Below are 18,982 nucleotides of genomic sequence, written 5' to 3' on the forward strand. Positions count from 1 at the left end.
ACAGAGGGATGCGGAGCACACAGAGTCCCTCGGAACGCTGCCTGTCGCACACAGCCACACGCGCGGTGTTCCCCGTGCACTCGCCCACGCCGCGTCCCCCCTCCTGGCCCCTCGGGGTCACTCACACACGGGTCCCTCTCGCCGTCCCGGCCGCTACCAGCGCCGCCTCTCCTCTCCTCCCGCCGCTTCCTCCCCCCTCTCCGCCGCTTTCCCCCTCCTCCCACCACTCCTCCTCCCGCTCTCGCCCTCCTCCCCGGCCCCGCCGCCCGTCCCGCCTCTCCCGCCCCACCCCGAGCCGGCGGTGCCCGTGGGCGCCGGGCGCCGGGGCTGCTCGGCTGCCGCTGCCCGCGCTGCCCGCGCCTGGCGCCCGCCGGGCCGCAGCGGGGCCCCCTCGGCTCGGCGCAGCGGGGCGGGCGCGGAGCGGCGGCGGCCGCGTCCGGGGAGGGATGTCGGGGACCCGCTGCCAGGCGCTGTACCCCTTCTCCGGGGAGCGGCACCGGCAGGGGCTGCGCTTCGCGGCGGGCGAGCTGATCACGGTGCTGCAGGTGCCAGACGGCGGCTGGTGGGAAGGGCAGAAGGAGGACGGGCTGCGCGGCTGGTTCCCGGCCAGCTACGTCCAGCTGCTGGAGGTAGGAGCGGGGCCGGGGGTCGGGGCCGGGCGGGGGGGCTGGAGGGGTCGGCCCGGGGGTGTCCCGCGGTGCTGCTGTCGGATCTCCCCTCGGCATCGCTGTGTCCCTGTCCCGGGCGGGTGTCCCGGCACTCCCGGTGAGGCTGCCGGCTGCTGTAAGGATCCGCTTGCCCGGCCTCGCTCCGGCAGCCAGGGCGTTTTGTGCGTGTAGCTGTAGCCATGGAGAGGCAGGGCTCAGGTGCGTGGACGAGCTGCGGGCTGCTGCGGACGCCGGGGTTTTCACGGTCGGTGAAGAGCAGCAGAAGTCGGTGGCGGCGGTGATGCAGCCCCTGTCAGTCGCTCACGGGGGTCAAGTGCTGGGCAAGTTCTGCTCCCTTCTCTCTCCTTCACCCTCTTCCACTCATTCTCGTTTCCTTTCACCGAAGGTGTCACGGCATTGGGTTGTGGAAGAGGTAATTCAGTATAGCATCGTGGAATCACAGAATGGGTTGGGTTGGAAGGGACATTAAAGATCATCCCATTACACCCACTCTGCCTGGTTCCACTACACCAGGCTGCTCCAAGTCCCATCCAGACTGGCCCTGGATACTTCCAGGGTTGGAGAAGCCACAGGTTTTCTGGGCATCCTATGCCAGAGCCTCATCACCCTCGCAAAGGAGAATTTCTTCACAATGTCTAATCTAAACCTGCCCTTCTTCAGCTTGAAGCCATTCCCCCTTCACTCCATGCCCCTGTCCAAAGTCCCTCCCCAGTACCTGTAGGTACTGGTAAGTTCTCCCAGGAGCTGTCTCTTCTCTCCCTCTGTTGCAGCAGTTCCCTGGGCAGCTGCAGACACCTCACTGCCATACCTGTGGCATGGCTCAGGGAGCCCCAGCAGGGTTAAGGCTGGTTGTGCAGACCCAAAGGCCGTAGACTTTCTGTCAGGATACTGAAAATTTCTGTCATCTTCAGTCATTTTCAGGGCCCTGACAGCTGGGGCGACAGTTGGGTTCCCACCCCGGGACTGCTTGTGCCTGAATGTGCTTATGGCTTTCAGTCCATGCAAACAAGCCAGCACGAGAGGGTAAAAAATACGCCCATGAAGAATGCCTTCACAATCTCTGTGTGTGAATCCTGAAACATCTCGTGCACTAAAGCAAGAACTTGCCGTGACCCCATCAGTGCTCTGTCTCTGGCCATGCCCTGTTGTCATTGGGGACTGTGAGCACGGCAGTGGTGTCCAGGAGCATCTCCCTGCGGTGACTGGGCTGAGGCCATTCGCAGCACAGTCCTCAGGTCCGCCTCTGTTTGTATTCCAGGTTCCCAAGGGGAATTGGCCAGCCTGCTTTGCTTATATGCAAGACAGGCAATGCCTGTTGCAGGTTTTCCATGCACACATCCCAGGGAATCCAGAGAGATGGGAAGCAGAGTCCTGAGCAAAACCTGCCCACCAGCTGCATGTAGAGCAATGTTCTGTGAGCAAAAGATTCTGTGTAAAAGGACATTTTGCCCATAGATCAGGCACTGCCTTTTCGTTTCTGTTGTCCAAATAAATTTTTAAAAATCCATGATGTTTCCATTGACTTCCCGTTTCTTGTTATTTTTCCTGGAAGGACAGGAAAGTAGAAGCAAGAAGAGTTGCCCACACAGTGCTACAAGAGTGAGGCCACGGACTGTCCTGTACAGTTGTTCCCTTTGAGATTTCCTTTGTTAATTTCTGAATGTGGGAGACCTGTTGTTTGTCAGTTTTGCCACCTACAAGATCATGTATTGAGATACGCGAATGTTTGTGGTTTCACAAATTGCTGAATGTTTACACATCTAGGAATTTGGAAATTGTTTGAGGAAAAACGTATCATGAGATGTGAAAGATTCTGCTCAGCAAAGAAAATGGGGAATTGCTTCAAAGTACCATAATTTTGCTTTTCTGTCATCTCCTTCTCAGAAACTCTTCTTTCCTGGCTTAAGTCAGAGCAAGTTGCACTGTGCTCAGCTCAGTGCCCACAGCCCCACAGATGTGCTTTTTTTGACCCTTGGCTCGTGTACCACTGACAGCTTTGATGGAGACCACTTGTCCACAAAGCCTGGAACCCTTTCTCTTGGGCAAACCTTCAGAAAGAAAGAAAAAAAACCCAAACCAAACCAAACCAAACCAAAACAAACCAAACAAACAAACAAACATGGCAAGGGCTGAATGTGTTCACTCTGGAACATTTTCCTTTTCTCCAGAGATGGTACCTTATAAGGACTATGAACCAGAGTTAAAAAATACATCAAATGAGAGCTAATTAACCAAATCCATGGGATCACAGGTATTTGGCACTCATCAGGGTAGATGTGTGAGAAGGAAGCTCTGTGTGTGTCTGTCCCTCATGGCTCTGTTCAGGTAGCCTTTCCCTTCTCTGTAGGTAGTTTATCCCTTGTGTGCAGGCAAGCAGCTTGCTCAGGGACCTGATCTAACTGAAAGACACAACAGAAATACTCTCCTTCTCTGTTCTCTGATCCGAGTCCCTGCCCAGCCACGTTGACATCGGAGCTGACGTCAGGGAGGTGGTCACAGTGCGTGTCCAGATGGGGCCATGGATGTGAGTCTCCTTTCTGCACCAACCAGCCCGTGATGGGCTTTGGGTGGCCCTGGCCCTGCAGCTCTCAGTAAGGCTCTGTCCTCAGATGAACCTGACCAACAGCCACGCGTTGTTGTTTGAAGAGGAAGATGTCACTGCCTCCCTCTGTCCTGCCCTCATTTCCCTGTGCCCAGTTTCCCCAAGAGCTGCTTGTGCTCTCTCTGGAGCCTGAAGGAGAGCTGGCTGCGTTTTCTGCCGCAGCAGTGACTGAACGTGCCTCGTGGCATTGCCTGCCTCCACAGCACACGCCCTTTCTTCTCTCAGCAAGGTCCATCGGTGCCTGGGAGCTACCAGGAGGAGGTGGCCGCCTTCTGAAACCTTTGTGGCTTGAAGCCTGCACTGTGTTTGGACAGGAGGGCTGCATTTTCTCATTCACAGGGCTTCACATATACCAACCCTGCGATCTCCTCTGACAGCACCGGTTCAGAAGCCTGTGCTGAGTTTTGGTCCTGAGCTGAAAGCGGGAAGTGAGAAAGGTGTGAAGAACAGCAGAGAGGGGAAGTTCTCCCACCCTTGAGCGGTGGTTTAGCAGCCAGTCTGTGGTGTGCTGGTTCCTGAGGGATGAAGGAGGAGGAGAAATGAGTGTTCCTGATGCTGTTGTTGATTTGGGAAGAGCCTGCTGCACCAACAGCACCGGGGGCTCCTCACAGGCAGCCAGGCTGTGGAGCTGCCAGCACTGGTCATCCAAACATCTCCAGCTGACTTCTCCAGGAGCTGAGGACAGATCAGGGTCTCCCACTTGGTGTGCCCTCACACTGTGTGGTAGGGTTGGGCAGCTCTGAGAGAACCACAAAGGTGGCTTCCAGGAAACAAAGCCCGGTTCCAGAGATGGGTGTTCCTGAGGGATTGTTGCCTTTGCTGCCTCCTGTGTTCTTTTGCTAGCAAAGACGTCTTTTCAGGTCATTCATCACAGAACATCAAGGAAAGGACCAAAAATGTGGTAAATGTGGGGCAAGAGAGACACAGAGAGGTAAAGAGATAAAGACATTTGGCATCCTTTTGTTTACTGTTCCTGTAGCTGCTGCAAGCCCTGAGTGGAGGATTAGAGGAAAACGCTGATGGCTGGAGGTTCCTACTCAAGGCAGTGATGGAAGCAGTGAGAGCTGGAGGAGCTCATGGCAGGGACGAGCCAGAAATGGCATGTCTCTGTGAGCTCTGGAGAGGATACCGCTGCCAGAGAGCAAAAGTGGTAGCATAAACCAAAAAACTATCAAAAGCAGCGAGCAAAGGGAGAAAGGGAGGGTATCGGCTTCGTGGTGGGGTTCCAGATGGATTCCCTGAGGCTGGGCTGGTCAGGAGCAGTTGAGGAGGCTGCTGTGGTTTTAATCACAGAGTCACTGGGTTGGAAAGGACCTTTGGAGATCAGATAGTCTGGCTTGCCTGGGTATGTCTGCCAGGTTTTCGGTGTGTGCAAGAACGACAGCTGTTCTGGACAATGTATTCCAGTGTTTAACCACCCTCACAGTTTTTTGTTGTGTCCTTTAAAGGGATTTGTGTCCCTTTAAATGGATTTTCCGTGTTTTAATTTGTGCCCATTGCACCTCATACTTTTGCTGGGTATCACTGAGAACAGTTTATATGGTTTTTTTACTGTCTCACCCACAGATTTTTATTCACGTTGATAACATCCCTCTCAAGCCTCCTTGTCTCAATGCTGAACAGTCCCAGTTCTTTCAGCCTTTCTTGGTATGACAGATGCTCCAGTCCCTTAATCATCCTCATGGCCCATTGCTGGACTCTCTCCAAAAACCAAGCACAGTTTCTTACTCTGCTGTAGATCGCAGGTTAACGGAGAAATGGTCCCTAAGCAATATTTCCTGAGCATGAGAATCCATGGACACTAGAGGAATCCTGAAAACTGCTGTCAGATTCATTTGTTTCTGCTTTGGCTGAGCTCAGGCTGTGAGCAAGCAGCACCCTTCTGCAAGCTGCAGGGCTTGGGGAAGGAGGATGTTGTTGCCTGGTATCCATATCCTATTGAGTAGATACCATCAGCTTCAACCTCACCCCTCCTTTGGTGATTAATAGCTATGGCAGCTGGGAGACCTGAAAGCCTGGGATTTTCTGACCCTGTCCTCCCTCCCGTGCACTCTATATTTTCGCCTGAGCTTTTGACCATTGAGCAGAGCCCTGCAGGGCCCCTCGGTGCCAGACTGTCACAGCTCCAGGTTAAGGAATTGGCCTGGGGCGAGAGGGAATGTGTGCAGGTGCAGGTGAGGAGGTGGTGTACACAGTCACAGAGCCTGTGGAGCGTGGTGTGTGATGCACTGAGGGATTTCTCAACAGCTGATGTTTCTTATCCCGAGGCTGGCTGCCTCCTCAGCCCAGCTGCATCGGGATGCTTGGGATGATGATGTGTGTGGAAAGATCTGTACAGCTCCAGACCTAAGAGCAACCTGGCACAAGGCTCAGGTGCTCCAGTTTGTGTCCACCTTTATGGTGCAGGGCAGCATAGATGTTGAGAAAGTATGTGTGTGTATTCCAGGAGGTGCTTTGCATGGGACCCTCTGGAGAAACCTCTGTTGCGTCTGCTTTTTCTAGACAAGTGATTTTTGGAGCGCTGGAGAGATGTATCATTCAGTCACACTCGCGAGTGGTTTCTTTGAAAACCTATTTTTGGGCCTTGGTTTTTGTATTTGTGGTTAACTAGAAATCACTTATATAAGCAGCAGCAAGCAGCAACATATGCAAATTGGCTGGAAATTGTCAGCACTTTTTATAGCTTCAGTCATCCCACAGATGTAAGTCTCTGTATGAAGCACAGCGTGTGCCTCCAGAATGGATGGAGGTGGCTCTGGAATCTGACAGAGCGGGCTGGACTGAGTAGGACTTGGAGCTGCCACTGATCTTATCTGCACTCTCCACAGCTTGATTTACCAGAACTGTGAGGAAGGAAGGGAGGAATGTGCTTCTCCCTGGTGCGGGCTTCACCTGCAGCTGTTCAGACAGATGGTTCACTGCTTCCACTGCTGTGCAATACTCAGCAGGTAACTCACCTCACCTACACCAGCCTGGGCCAGGTGGAGATGTGCAAACAGCTGAGCCTGGAGGTTGTTGCACATCCAGCGGCAGGAGGCATGGCACGGCACGGCACAGACTGCTTCCTTCGCGGTGCCTGGGGAGTCATAGAGAAAAAAGGATGAAAGGAATACACAGGAATTAAAATGCCTTTTATTTATTTTGTAATAACAGAGAGCGCGTAGAGGATTTCTGTGCCAAACTTGCTCTCCGCCGTCATGGGGGCTGTATGATTTGTGGGGTATATATTAAAAGGGAGGATGTTTTGGTATCTGTTGCAGCAGAGCTTTTCCCGATGCACAAAGGAGAATAAAGTTGTGTGTGCTCCTGGGTGGCTGTGGGTACCTGAGCCCTGAGCTGTTTGGACATGGTGTCCTTATCTCCTGCATGAGCAATGGTGCTTTGCTTTCTCAGAAGGTTCTTCTGCATCCTTGGAGTTTGTTGTCTCATTCACTCTCGTTCCTCCACCTCCCCACTCAAAAATCAGCTTCACATAAAATTCATGAGGAGTGACAAGAACTGAGGGGATGTGTGATGATCTCAGGTACAGAAGTGACTGCTGCCACTGCTTTTTTCTAAGGATATCCTGTGGAGCAAGTAATGCTCCAACCTGTCGTCTTGTGTGCTGGGGAAGGAATCTGGTCCTTGATCTGACATGATAAGCTGTGGGTGCTGAACCCAAAGAGTGGATGGCATTGCTGCCAGGCTGGGACTAGTGTTCCTGTCTCCTGCCCAGGGGTGCTTGTGACACCATCCTGAGTGTTCTGGCCGTTCTGCTGCCCCTGGGAGGTGGTGCTGGGGCAGCAGCCACACACAGCTGACGTGGGGATGGCATTTCCCCCGGTGTGGAAGGTCGGTTTTCATTCTCTTGGCGCAGGGATGGGTCCCTGATGAAGGCAGAGGGAGAGATTTGCGTGGCTGTAGATGGAACCTGCTGTGGGCGTTGCCTCAGGGAAGAGGTGAAGTTTCCAAAGTTCAGTGCTCACGGATGCTGAGGCCGGTCTGCTCTGCATGATTCAACAGCAAACTGTCGTCCAGAGTGAGGTGTTCGTGAGAGGAGTGACGATGAGGATCCTGTGGTACTGCCTTGTGGTTTAGTTTCACGCTGTGTTTTTCCTCTCTCTGACTTTCTGCAACTGTATTTTTTAGAGTTGAAACTCGTGATCATCTGACCACTGATATTTCTGGCAAGTGTGAATGAAATCAAGTATAAAAGGGTGAGGAAATTATGTTTTGCTGCCAGGAAATCGCTCTTTAATCAAGGTTCTGAGGGAATTTGAAGCCCTGGGAGAATGTGAAGGGGATGCGATGCTGCCGTTCACAATCCCTGTTATCTGTCTAGCGATAATTGTCTCGCACTGTTGAAGTTACAGATAAAATGTAAAAATTGAATAATAGCACAAATAGCCAAAAATTGTGAAGGGAAGGGTCTTAGAGACGACTGTGGCATTTTTTTGTGAGCTCTTCTGTCCCCTGCACAGGTTGGGGTGTTGCAGAAGCTGGGCTCATAGCTGCTGCCTCTGTAGCAGGTGAGAACAGTCACACTGCTGGCCTTACAAAAATTGCACAGGACACAATTTTTAAAGATGTTTTTCCTTTAGCCTTTGCTAAAAGATGAAAAAATGGAAGGCATAAACTAGAGTATCTCTTATGGCCTGTGGATTGCAAAAAGAGTCTAGAAACAGTCTCCCTGCAGGCATCTGCCTTCTAGATGTGCAAGATAAAATGAGTTGCTGCGCACCTGCAATTTAAGGGTGGATATAGAGCAACCATGAAAAATGTGGATCATTTAAAGACTCACTTGAAGATTGCTTCGTTCCCTAAAGAATTTCCGGCTCACTGTGTGCTCTGAATGGGGCACATGTCCTGTAGGAAAACACAGAAGTGATTTCTGCAGCACTGAACGTGGGGGACTCAAGTCTCACTTTCCAGCTGGGGTGCAAAATGCACCTTCAGCGCCTCGAGTGTTGTGCCACAAACACCGATGCTGAATGCACCACACAGCTCTTTATACTGAATGTAGTTCAAAAAGGCACAGCAGGAATAATGAAAAGGTGCCAGATGCTTATTTTCTAAGAACAAAGCTTTGCTTTGGTGTTCGAAATGGAAAATCTGGCTCTGTAATCAAGACCAGAAAATTCTGGCAGCTTTGATGGAATTTGGTTTTTTCTACTTATTTCACTTTTACTTGTGGGATAATAAATGACCAGGTAGAATTAACTGGTCATTTAACTAACCAGGTTAAACCTGTGTTTTGTGCTCCACGATTCCTTATCTTCCATGGGTGCTTATGCCCATGAAGCACATTATTATCAGTAATGTGCCCCAATGCTCATTTATCAGACTCTGAAGTGCCTGAGTGTGTTCTCAGGACTTGGCTTTCGTTCTTTTGCTGGCTGCTGACACCAAGTGCTATCCCAGAGACAGGATATGGTCTGTTTTGGAGAAGCCCCACAATAACAGCAGCAGGTAGCATCTCTCTTTGGAAATGTTTGGGTTTGTTGCAGTTGTTTCCATTGTGGCCACGCTACAGCTCAGGGCAGCAGGAGTTTCTCACTTTGCATGTGTTCATCCTGTTCCCCTCACCATGAGCAAAGGGAGCCAGCCACGACTAACTTGTGTCTTGGAGTGTTTGACATAAGGCACTGATGTTTCTGTCTCTGATTTCTGACACTCCCAGGGAACACCCATTCTGGGCAGCTTTCTCAACATCCAGCGCCTCTGCACTGTGCCTTGCTCCCTGTGCAAGGCAGGGTGTGCTGAAGCCTCCCAAAAGCTGGGGCTGCTCCCTGTGTGCTCATTTCCAGGAGCCTGCACAGCTCTGCCTTTGCAGACAGGGACAGAGGACCTGGGGAAACCTGAGAGCAGCATAATGGAATTAATTGGTGGTCCCCACACTGTGCCTGGCACACTGTCATCAGTTCATGTCACTTCAAAGAGTCATTTGCCATATTTAATTACCTGTCCCACTCCCTTTTGTTGGTATGAGCCCTTGAGTGTGCAGGACAGTGTGAAACCAGGGCCAACAGTTTGCTCAACCACTGTTTTCCAAGTCTGTGCTTCAAGTGGTGTTTGTCTTGAAAAATCTGAGTGTGCTTCAGCGTATTTGGAATTTTTTATGTCACGCCACTGTGTAAAACATTACCTGTAGAGAGGAGCTGCTGTGCAGGGCTGGTATGTGGCAAGGTTGTTGACAGGTTCACCCTGTACCTGCAGAGCAGGTGAGCAGGCTGAGCCTCTGCAGCACAGAGAGCCCCTGGCATACCTGCCATAGCTGCAGAAGTGCACTTGTGATTTGGAGGGAGAGCAGGCTGCGCATTTTCCTGGGATGCAGACACCCTGAGAGCACCCTCCCTGCCGTGGGCCCTTCTCTGTACCTGCTGTGGTGACTGCCCTGGGGAGCAGTCCTTTCACAGGCATATGGAACAGCAGAGAAAGCTTTTTGCTTGTACCAGTAATCCAGTTTTCCACATCACGCTATCAAAATAGCTTTTGTACTAGCCTAGTACATCTGTGGTTTGCTTTTTTGCTGGCGCATTCCAGAAAGGGGTGCCATGGGTTACTCAGGAGCTGCCACTCTGCATTTTGTGGAGTATATCTGGCAGCAGAGCAGGCCAGTGTCTTTCAACATCCACTTTTGTCAGCATTTGTGAGCAGTCCCCTCAGTACACAGTCATCAGCATGAGGCACTTTGGAGTTAATTTAGGCTGACTGACAGATGACTTTGGTCACTAATCTTTGAGCTCCTCAACAGGTGCAGGTGCAAAGGTTGAAAACCTTTCTTTGACGTTGTTTGAGACCTGTCTGGCGTTGTTCCTACATTCGTGGTTGGTAAGAGTAGACTGTGCAGACTGTTCTTGAGCCACAGATATTCCCACTGTGATGCTGGCAGCAAAAGCACCGTGGTCTTCCAGTGTTTGTTTGAGCACTGAGTTTGTTTACTGCACAGATCTCTCAGGGCTTTCCCAGCTCTGTGGCACTTGGAATGGCCTCTGCTGCCACAGTCTCCGGGAACAAAATCTTTCCAACTTTAACTCCTTTGCTGGCTATCGATTCCTGTGCCGGTATCCATTAGTTCTTTGCCTCTCTTTGCGCTGTGGAAAACCCCCTCAGTAAGAGGTAATAAGTCTTGGGAAGACCTGGGGTTTTGTATTGTAAAATGGATGAGACCACGGTCCATAAGGAAGGCGTGTTGATGTTCTACAGGGTGCTCAATGAGATATTCTGTGATTTTCGGCAAAGAAGGGACGCAGCAGATGTGGAAGCTGCAGAGGATCTGCCCTGCCCAGCGTTGCCAGAGCAGGGGCAAGCTGCAAGGCTCTAGCCCATCACAGAGAGAGAAAGCAGGAGGTCCTCTGGGCTAGAAATAAAGTCTGGAATAATCAGGCTGTCCCATAAGTACTGAATTTTCATCTTTGAAATGCTCTCTCATCCTCAGCAAGTCCAGCAGTGTTGGTGAAAGGGAGAAAGGTGTGAGTGTGGGGAGGGATCACAGGGACAAGATTAGAAGCCTCAAGCCATTCATTTGGTCTTCCCAAACTTGCCCCTGTGTTTTACTTGGAATCGCAATAAAAGCTTCCTTGAAATCTGCTAGCTCGGGGTTAAATGTCATTGTTGACTGCACCTGCAGCGTCCTTCCTGGCAGTTCAGCACTGCCTGTGGCTCCTGTTCCCCCCCTCACAGCCCTTCCACCAGGGACAGGCCAAGCAGCTCTGAGGCTGCTTGAGAAAAATGCAGCAGTGGAACGGGGAGCATGGAAGGGGTTAACGTGAAGCAGCTCCCGGGCTGCTAAAAGACCAGCTTTTGTGGAAGTCTGAGGGAAGGAACAAGGATCTTTGAGCTTGACATTGTTTGGGGCATGAAAAGTACAGCAGGATTGCAGTTATTACCTCCATATGTAATACTTTGCATTTATTCCTGGCGTGTTTTGTTTCCTGCGTTGTTGCCCGTTCTTTGAAGACTTAACCAGAGCTGGTGTACACAATCCTGTATGACCTGAACGTGTTTACAACACAATTCTCACTTTCCTGAATTGTCTGAGGAGTGATTGGCATCATCACTCCTCAAACACATAACCAGACCTTTGTGGCTGACCTTTGATTTGAGGGAGACTCTTTTTGCTTCTGCTCTTTGCCTTCTGGCTTATCTATTTCTTATTTTTTGTAGTAGCTTTTTCAGTCCTAGTCTGCTGCTTTCCTCCTGGAAAAGCAGGAGAAAGGGGCTTATGCACAGAAAAGGAGTGATAGTTGTTCTAACAGCAGATATCATCACTCTCAAGAGTCCCCCACACAGGTGCTCATACCACCATGGCTACAGCGCTGCTGTTGGGTTCATCCTGCTTAGTTTTACTGTGCACTTGCAGAACGTTTCTTTTAAATTGGCTGCCTGGACCTGCTTTTTCTTCCTGATCCTTTCTAATTCACTTATTTAGCCTTTTGTTCATGTTCCCAAAATGAAACCCCGCCGTTGCCGTGTGCTGAAACGCTCCTCCTCGAGCCATTGCCACAAAACCACAGAGGCAGACGCACGGTGACGAGCTGGTGCAGCACAGGAGCAGTTCCACTCGCTACAGAAGTGAAATCTGGTCGTAGGAGAGGCAGAGCTTGCAAGCTTTTGGTAGTGGGGTGGACGGAATAATTGGCACAGAGGAGTTGGGAGGAGAAAAATGGAGACGAGGAGTGACAGAGTTTGCGAGGGGTGACAGAGGACGAAGAATTAACAGAGTTTGGATTTGATACAGATGTGGCAAAGTGCCATGTAGAAGTTGCACAGAAGGGGAATTGTGTTTCCAAGGGGTGAGCAAATGCTTAACTCAGAAGGGAACAGACAGAAACTGGTTTGATAGATGCAGTTTGTTTTGTAGTCCTGAAGAACTGTGTGCGGAATTCAGTTTAAAAATGCTGCTGAGGGCTGTGTGTGCAGCACACAGCTGAGCAGTTCCAGCCCTGCCCATGTAATGAGCTGCCTGAGCAGCAGATTAGCTTCCACTGTGCCAGCTGCTGTATAATAGGACTAATTCATTACCCAAGGCCAAGTAATCACTCTCAATAGCAAGATTTAGAAGAGAGCCTATGACTTGTCTCACTGAGCTGCAGACTGCTGATGAGCACAGTGATAAATGAGACCAAATGAGGACTGGGAATAACCTCAGTCTGTTAGGGAATGGAGAATAGAACTTCAGGTGTCTCCAAAAAGAAATCATGTTTAAATCATCTTTTGGAAAATAATTTTGTGATGAACCTCAGCCATTGCCCCAGGGTCTGGGGACTCCCTCACTCCAGCTCCCTCCTCTGCTCTTCACCAGCACCATTTACTAAGGCCGAACATGAATCTTCAGGGACAAAGTTTTCCCTCAGTGCTTGCCAGAAACAGAATCACGAGCCAGAAACATAATTCATCTCTGGGATGGGACCGTGGCAGATTCTGCTGGTGCAAATCGCCGTTCCCAGCACGCTGTGGTCGCTGTGGCCGGCGCTCTGTGCCGCCTGGTGTGCCCCGGGCGCATGGAACAGGACATACATCTTCCAGCGTGTCCCCGGTTCCCTCCTCGGGGATCTCGTCAGTTTGGAGCTGGGACTGCCACGCCTCAGAGGTGGGACTCTGCTGGAGTTAGGAGAGTGTCACCGAAACACACAAAGCAGTCACACGCAGACAAGAGATTTTCGCAGAGGTTCTTCTGATCCAGCTCCCAGCTGAAAGAGCGGAGAGAAGAGACCCCTTTGTTTATTTTTTTACTTTTTATACATTCGTGGGTCTAGCAGAAGATTGGCTTTTTGGGGTTTCCACCCCTCAGCCTCAGTGGCCAGACCAATTGTCAGTTACAATTGTTTTCAGGTTAGAAATATGCAAACAAAGGACAGAGAATGAAAAACAAAGGATTTGTTTATATTACTTCTGTGGGAAAGGTAGAAAACTGCTCTAATATTCTACAGTAACTAAAAGATCTGACTCCATTTATGAAAATCAAAAGGCTAATAAAGAAACTCAGAAAAAACAGGGTAACAGGGGAGGAGATCTGCTGGCCACATTGGAGCCCCACATTGAAGACAGGGAGCCCGCAGATGGAGACCACCAACCTCAAGTAGCACGTGAAAGGGGGAAGGAGCTGAGAACTGCTGAATGCTTCGACTCTGGCTGCATTTTTTACTCCGTTAGGTCAGAGAGTTTGGTCACAGGGCTCCGCCCAGTGATGCTCAGCAAAGCCTTTCTATCACGGTCTTGCAAGCTTGCACACAGTGATTTTGGTGACGCGTGGAATGAAGCTGGCTGCACTGAACAAAGCAGCTTTTTGCTGGGCAAAGAAGTGAACCTCTGGAAATGCCTCTTCTGTGATTCTAGAATCAGAAATGCGTGAGCAGGAGTGGCTGTAGTCCCTGTGTGAGCACTGCTTAGGGCTCTGTAGGTGTCCCTGATGTTTGCAATGGTGTTAGAGCTGCAGGGCTGAACCCCCTCCTCCCTTCTGCTGCCTCCTGCAGCAGGAGCTCCAATGCCCTGGCTGGGGTCAGAGCTGTGCCCTGGCAGCCTGTGAAGAGACACTCAGAAGCTACAGCCTGTTCCAGGCCCTGGAACCGACAAATCCCAACATTCACTTCTGTGGTAGGGAATTTACTTTTGCTATCGGTGCTGGGGGATCCAATGCTTGCCTGTGATTAGAGGAAAGCGAGCTTGAGAAGCTTTTACTCCTCCTTCCCCATGGCAGGGAGGTGTTCTGGGGACGTGACTTGCACAAGCCTTCCCCTCCCTGTGCTGGGGTGAGATGTTTGCTCCTCACCACCAAGAGAGAGCCTCATTCAAGTCTTCTGCTCCTCTCTTAGGTCTTTAAGAGCTCTTAGCTCTTAAGGTGTGACTTAGAGGAGTCACACTTTATCCTTCATCCTCTCAGGCACACCCCACCTTCGGAAGAGTCAAAAATCAACCCGAGCCATCCATCCTTTACTGGAGAGCAGCAATGATTGTGGCTGCTGGGCTTTGCTCTGTGTGAGGGGGGTCTCGGGGCTGCTCCTTGCAGCGTCTCGGTGTGGAACCTGCTTGGGTGCACGGCTGCAGCCCCCACAAAAATGCAGCTTTAGCACCATCAGACAGCTGCCACGAGGGGTTCTGCCTGCCAGGGGTGGCACCACGCTGTTTTTAGGTCACGGTTTGTCATTGTCTCTGTTTGGGTGGCACACAGCTCAAAGGGCAGATGCTCACCAGCTTCTTATGGTTTGAGATGCAGTGCAGCTAAAATCCTTCAAAATACCTTTTTCCTTGTCTTTACTAATTTTAATAAATAAGGGTACAGCTTGGCTTTTGGTAGCCTGTACATCTGAGATGTCTCATTCTGCTCTGTGAAGAGCAACAATTGTCCCTCTTTATCACATAGTGTGTAACTACCTCAGTTGCTTTATCAGAATATTCCTAAGGAGTACAACTGAGTTACTGTTCATCACAATATAGGACACAATTTTTTCCTCTTTTGTAGGATTTTTCTTTTATTTATGGTGTTGCCTTCCTTGACAGCTTCCACGTGTTCTCCTCAAGGCGAGAAATTTCTTTATAACTAAATAAAACACATGTATTTATAAATTTATGAATTTTTCACTCTCTCTGCTAGGCTGTAGCTCCAGCAGCAGTAAGGCGGTACCTTCAGCTGAAGGAGTTAAATACACCACCCCAGAAAGGAGCAGGCCAGACCTGAAAGCTATTCCTGTAACACTAATTTTGATCTCAGCCCCGTTTCCTGTCTAAAGACTTTTCTCTTTCAGTGGAGATCATGAAATGTTACATTTACTACTTTTGTTCAGAGCATGCTGAGAGAATATCTTTCAGCTCCAGAGGTTCCTTCTCTCAGGAGCAGAGCCTGAGGAACAACAACCACAAGTTACAGCAGAGTTTCAGTTCTCTATATTGTTAAACAATATTATTCCGAAGAAAATAATACACTGAAGTGTGTAGCAGAGTGTGATTAGTCAGGCACTAGGTTCAATACGTTTAAGCATGCAAGACAACTACTAGAATGAGGCCAAACCCATGATAACCTCTCAGATTTCCCCTCAAATAAAACAGGTTTTATTTTTCTTCACATGGCGAGGTCCTGCGGCTGTGCAAAATTCACCAAAAAAAAAATTCCTTCTGTAATCCTACCACCTTTCCCCACTTTGTCCAGTCAATTACAGGAACCTGGAATGAACAGCGCAGAGCTGCAGCAAGAGCAGCACTGCAGTGCTGGCCCCTCTGCAGTGCCAGTGAGGGTGGGGGAGGCTGGCACTGCCCTGCGGGGGCTGCACAGGAGGGCAGCGTGGGTACAGGTGCCACAGGCACAGCCATCCTGCACATCCCAGGCTGCTGGGAGGCTTTGTTCCAACTCAGCAGCGGGCACAGAAGTATTTAGAGCTGTGTGAAGGATGTTTGGGCTGTGGCAGGTGAAGATGTGGCATTGCTGGAGACTGAGCTGCTCTGGGCTCCCCTGAAACCCTCTTGTGCCTCTTTAGCCCCCTCTGCACTCAGCAGCAGCCCTGTGAGGGCCCTTTCAAGCTCCCTCCATGCCCTGGTGTTTTCCTGGGGTGGTTTCTGTGTGGTGTGAGCTCCCGAGGACACCAAGCACCAGAACCTGTTCAGAGTGGACGCCGAGGGTGGGCAGAGGGGCCAGACCCTGCTGACAGCCCCCTCAGAGCCTGCCCTGTTCCCTGTGGCTGCAGCAGCCTGGTCCCCAGGAGGGCTGGATGTGTCCTGTGCCTCTCTGGGTGGGGGCTGGAGCAGTTTGAGCACAGGGGCTGTGCTCAGGTGTTACACATGGCACCGGAGCCAGACCTCAGCCTGCTCACTTGGCGTGTGGCTGTGCTGCTCCAGCAGGTTATCTGCACTCCTGACAGCTGTCCAGCCCTTCTGTACAGATGATGCAGGAGATGCTGGTTCCTCCAGAGGGGATTGGGGTTGGTTTATGCCTGCCAGGAGCTGCCCAGAGCTCACCGGTGGAAAACTCTTGGGATGGGGTGAGCGAGGGCTCCTCCTGGCAGCCTCTGTGCCCGGTGGGGACTCTGTGTGCTTGGTGTCCACTGGCTCATTTATATCTCCAGGAGAGGAGTGTTAACCAGCCTCCTGTGCCAGGTGAGCAGCTCAAGGGCAGGAGCTGGTAGATGTGCCTGCAGTTTCATCTTCTCTGCATGGAGTCAAGGACCAGATACTTCCTCAGGGAGCTGCTGTGCTGTGCTGTGACCATCCTGCTGCCCCAGGGAGCCGTTAGAAATGCCAGCACAGTGTCCAGGGGGATGGCAGGTTTCTCAGAAGCTCCAAGGATTGTTTGTGCTGTAGTGTTCCAGCACGGACAGGTGAGAAGCCTTTGGGCAGGAACTTCTCAGTCCTGCAGACAGCGAAGAACAAGTTCGTCCTCATTTCAAGAAGACAAAACATTCCAGTTCCTTTACAGCCAGCTGAGGAAGAGAAACTCCTGAGGTCAGTCTCTCCCAGTGCTTTTTCAGATGTCCAGGCTGAAGGAGCTGGGTTGTCTTTTTCTCCCTGGTGATCAGAGAGCTGTGAGCACCTGCCCAGCTGAGGTCTGCAGTCCTGAGTGGAGGCACAAGGATGGAGCAGCTCTGCCTGTGGATGTGCTCAAGCAGGCTGCACGGCAATCCCCACAAAGGAGCTGCGCTGAGACGTAGTTTTCGTGTCTTGCCAAGCTGTTCTTCTCTTGCTAAGTCAGAGAGCAGGAGCCTGAGGGTGTTGTTATCAATCTGGAGTTTGAATTCAGCATCTGTTCTGCATCGTTCTGCTTCTTTCCTGGGCACGAGGCCAAGGTTTGGTGTCCAGGAGGTGGGACCTGCCTGCAAATGCAGGGCTGTGCTCAGCCTCCCCATTCCCTCCTCCACAAACAAAGCTGCTGCAGCAGAGCAGGGAGGTGCAAATACCATTTTTACAGCCCAGAAAGCGGCTCTTGGGTTTGAATTAAATTTTCCCAGGATTTTTATATATATATATATATATATTTCCCCCCCCAACCTTGCATCTGTGTGAGCCCAGCACAAGTGTTCAGGCAGCTGGGTGTAGCACCACAGGTGTCACACAGAGGTTCCCCAGGACTTCACTGGAAGTTTCAGAAGGGAAGTGGCACAAACTGCGAGGTGCCCTGAGCAGGACAAGCTCCTGACAGAAGGGACGCTGTAGGAGCTTGGTGCTCTGGGTGATAGCAAGAGATTGTTTCCATGACTCCTGGATTAGCTGTACCAAAAGCTGTGCTGCAATACTCGGGTTTTTTGGGTTTTTTTCCTGCTCTTCACAGGGTAGCAGCTTGTGATCTGGAAATTTATGACCGATTATTTTTATGTAAAGTCTAGATTAAAAAATTGAATTCCACCTTTTTTCACAAAAGCATATGATTTTAAAACCCCATGAACTTAAAAATCCCATCTAAAGTAGTGGAATAGAATTGGCAGACTCAACTGAACTTTCTTGTTTTCCCTAGGTTTAATTTTTGTTTTGCAGTCCCAGGCTTCAAAATACCTCAGCTGCAAATACTACCATAATTCAGATGCAAAAGCTTGTTCATGTGGAGAGGGTTTATAGGCAAGGGATGATTTCTTTATTCCTCCTTGAGGTGATGATGTTCAGGTAGTTCAGGGTGGCCAGGCAGCACCTTCACTGTGATAGTATTAATGAAGGTTTCATTGTGAATGCCATCAGAAAGACTGTGTCATCCCCACCCAAATGCTCAGCTTTCAGCTCCAAGTGTTGATTGGAGCATTTTCCTACCAGATTATGAGATTATTTCTAATACATTTTATTTTCTTTCTAATACATGATATCATACTTTAAATAATATTTCCATTTTCATATCAAATCTGCCCATTCCAGTCCAGCTCCCAGTGGAATGTCAGCATGGTGTAATCTTTGGAAAGAGCTGCTGAGAATACATATGTGTACCTCAAACTCCAGCCAGAGCCTCACTCCTTTGCTTCAGACAGGCTGAATAATACCTACATCATTTCTTATAAATAGTTATTTGGTATTTTCTTGAAGAAGTTCAAACTTTACTGTGGCTTTGATACCACCTTCATCCTGAACCTTCCCTTCTGCAAGTTAAATTAATTTTTCTCTCTCCTCTGTGGGATGGGAAAATCAACCACTCTTTCTTTTCAACAGGTTGATGGAATATTCAAGGCACTCCCCTTTCATTCACTATTCCTGCCCTGTATTAAACTACTTTTTTCTCTTCCCTTTCAGGTCATTTTTTTCTAGATCTCTGTTTTTTCTATTCTTTTGGACTAGATTTTCCATGGATTCTCAGAGAAGATGAGCAAATGCTCTGAGAACCATGAGCCAGTTCTTCAGAAGTCTATCAATCTCAGGGTTCTCCAACTTTCCCTATTGCAGGCTGAAATCTTTGTTGTTGGTGTTAACTGTGACAGCCACTTGATGATGGAGGACTTTATTAATAAATGACATTTTGTTGAATATCCTGAACGTGGTCATTCATGGGTTGTTCTCCTCTGCTGAGCTTCATCGGGTTCTTTTACTTGGTCTTCCTCTTAATATGCATTTATAAAGTATTTCCTGTTACTGTTAATGCTTTTCTGCTGATTTTATCTCCTTTTGCGCCTACACTTGTGTAGTTGTCATAGGAATAACTGGCAGCTTTTTTTAATTTAAGAACATTCTCTTACATGCCTGGTGCCAAGCACAAAGGCTTCCCAGTCCCAGTGACTTCTGCTGTTTCCATATTGCAATTATTCAGATTCACAGATGCAGTAACAGGTAATTA

At 49.9% G+C, this 18,982-nt stretch overlaps 1 protein-coding gene across 2 annotated transcripts in view; it reads left to right on the forward strand.

Moving 5' to 3' along the window:
* The first annotated feature begins 446 nt into the window (after positions 1-446).
* GAS7 (growth arrest specific 7) overlaps positions 447-18,982 on the forward strand; it is a 77,944-nt gene continuing 59,408 nt past the window's right edge. For both annotated transcript variants that reach the window (XM_040081645.2, XM_040081646.2), the window contains exon 1: positions 447-629. In XM_040081645.2, the coding sequence (XP_039937579.1) occupies positions 447-629 (183 nt within the window). The remainder of the gene's footprint in view (positions 630-18,982) is intronic.

Source organism: Hirundo rustica, chromosome 18, assembly GCF_015227805.2.
Source record: "Hirundo rustica isolate bHirRus1 chromosome 18, bHirRus1.pri.v3, whole genome shotgun sequence".
In the NCBI taxonomy this organism is placed as follows: Eukaryota; Metazoa; Chordata; class Aves; order Passeriformes; family Hirundinidae; genus Hirundo; species Hirundo rustica.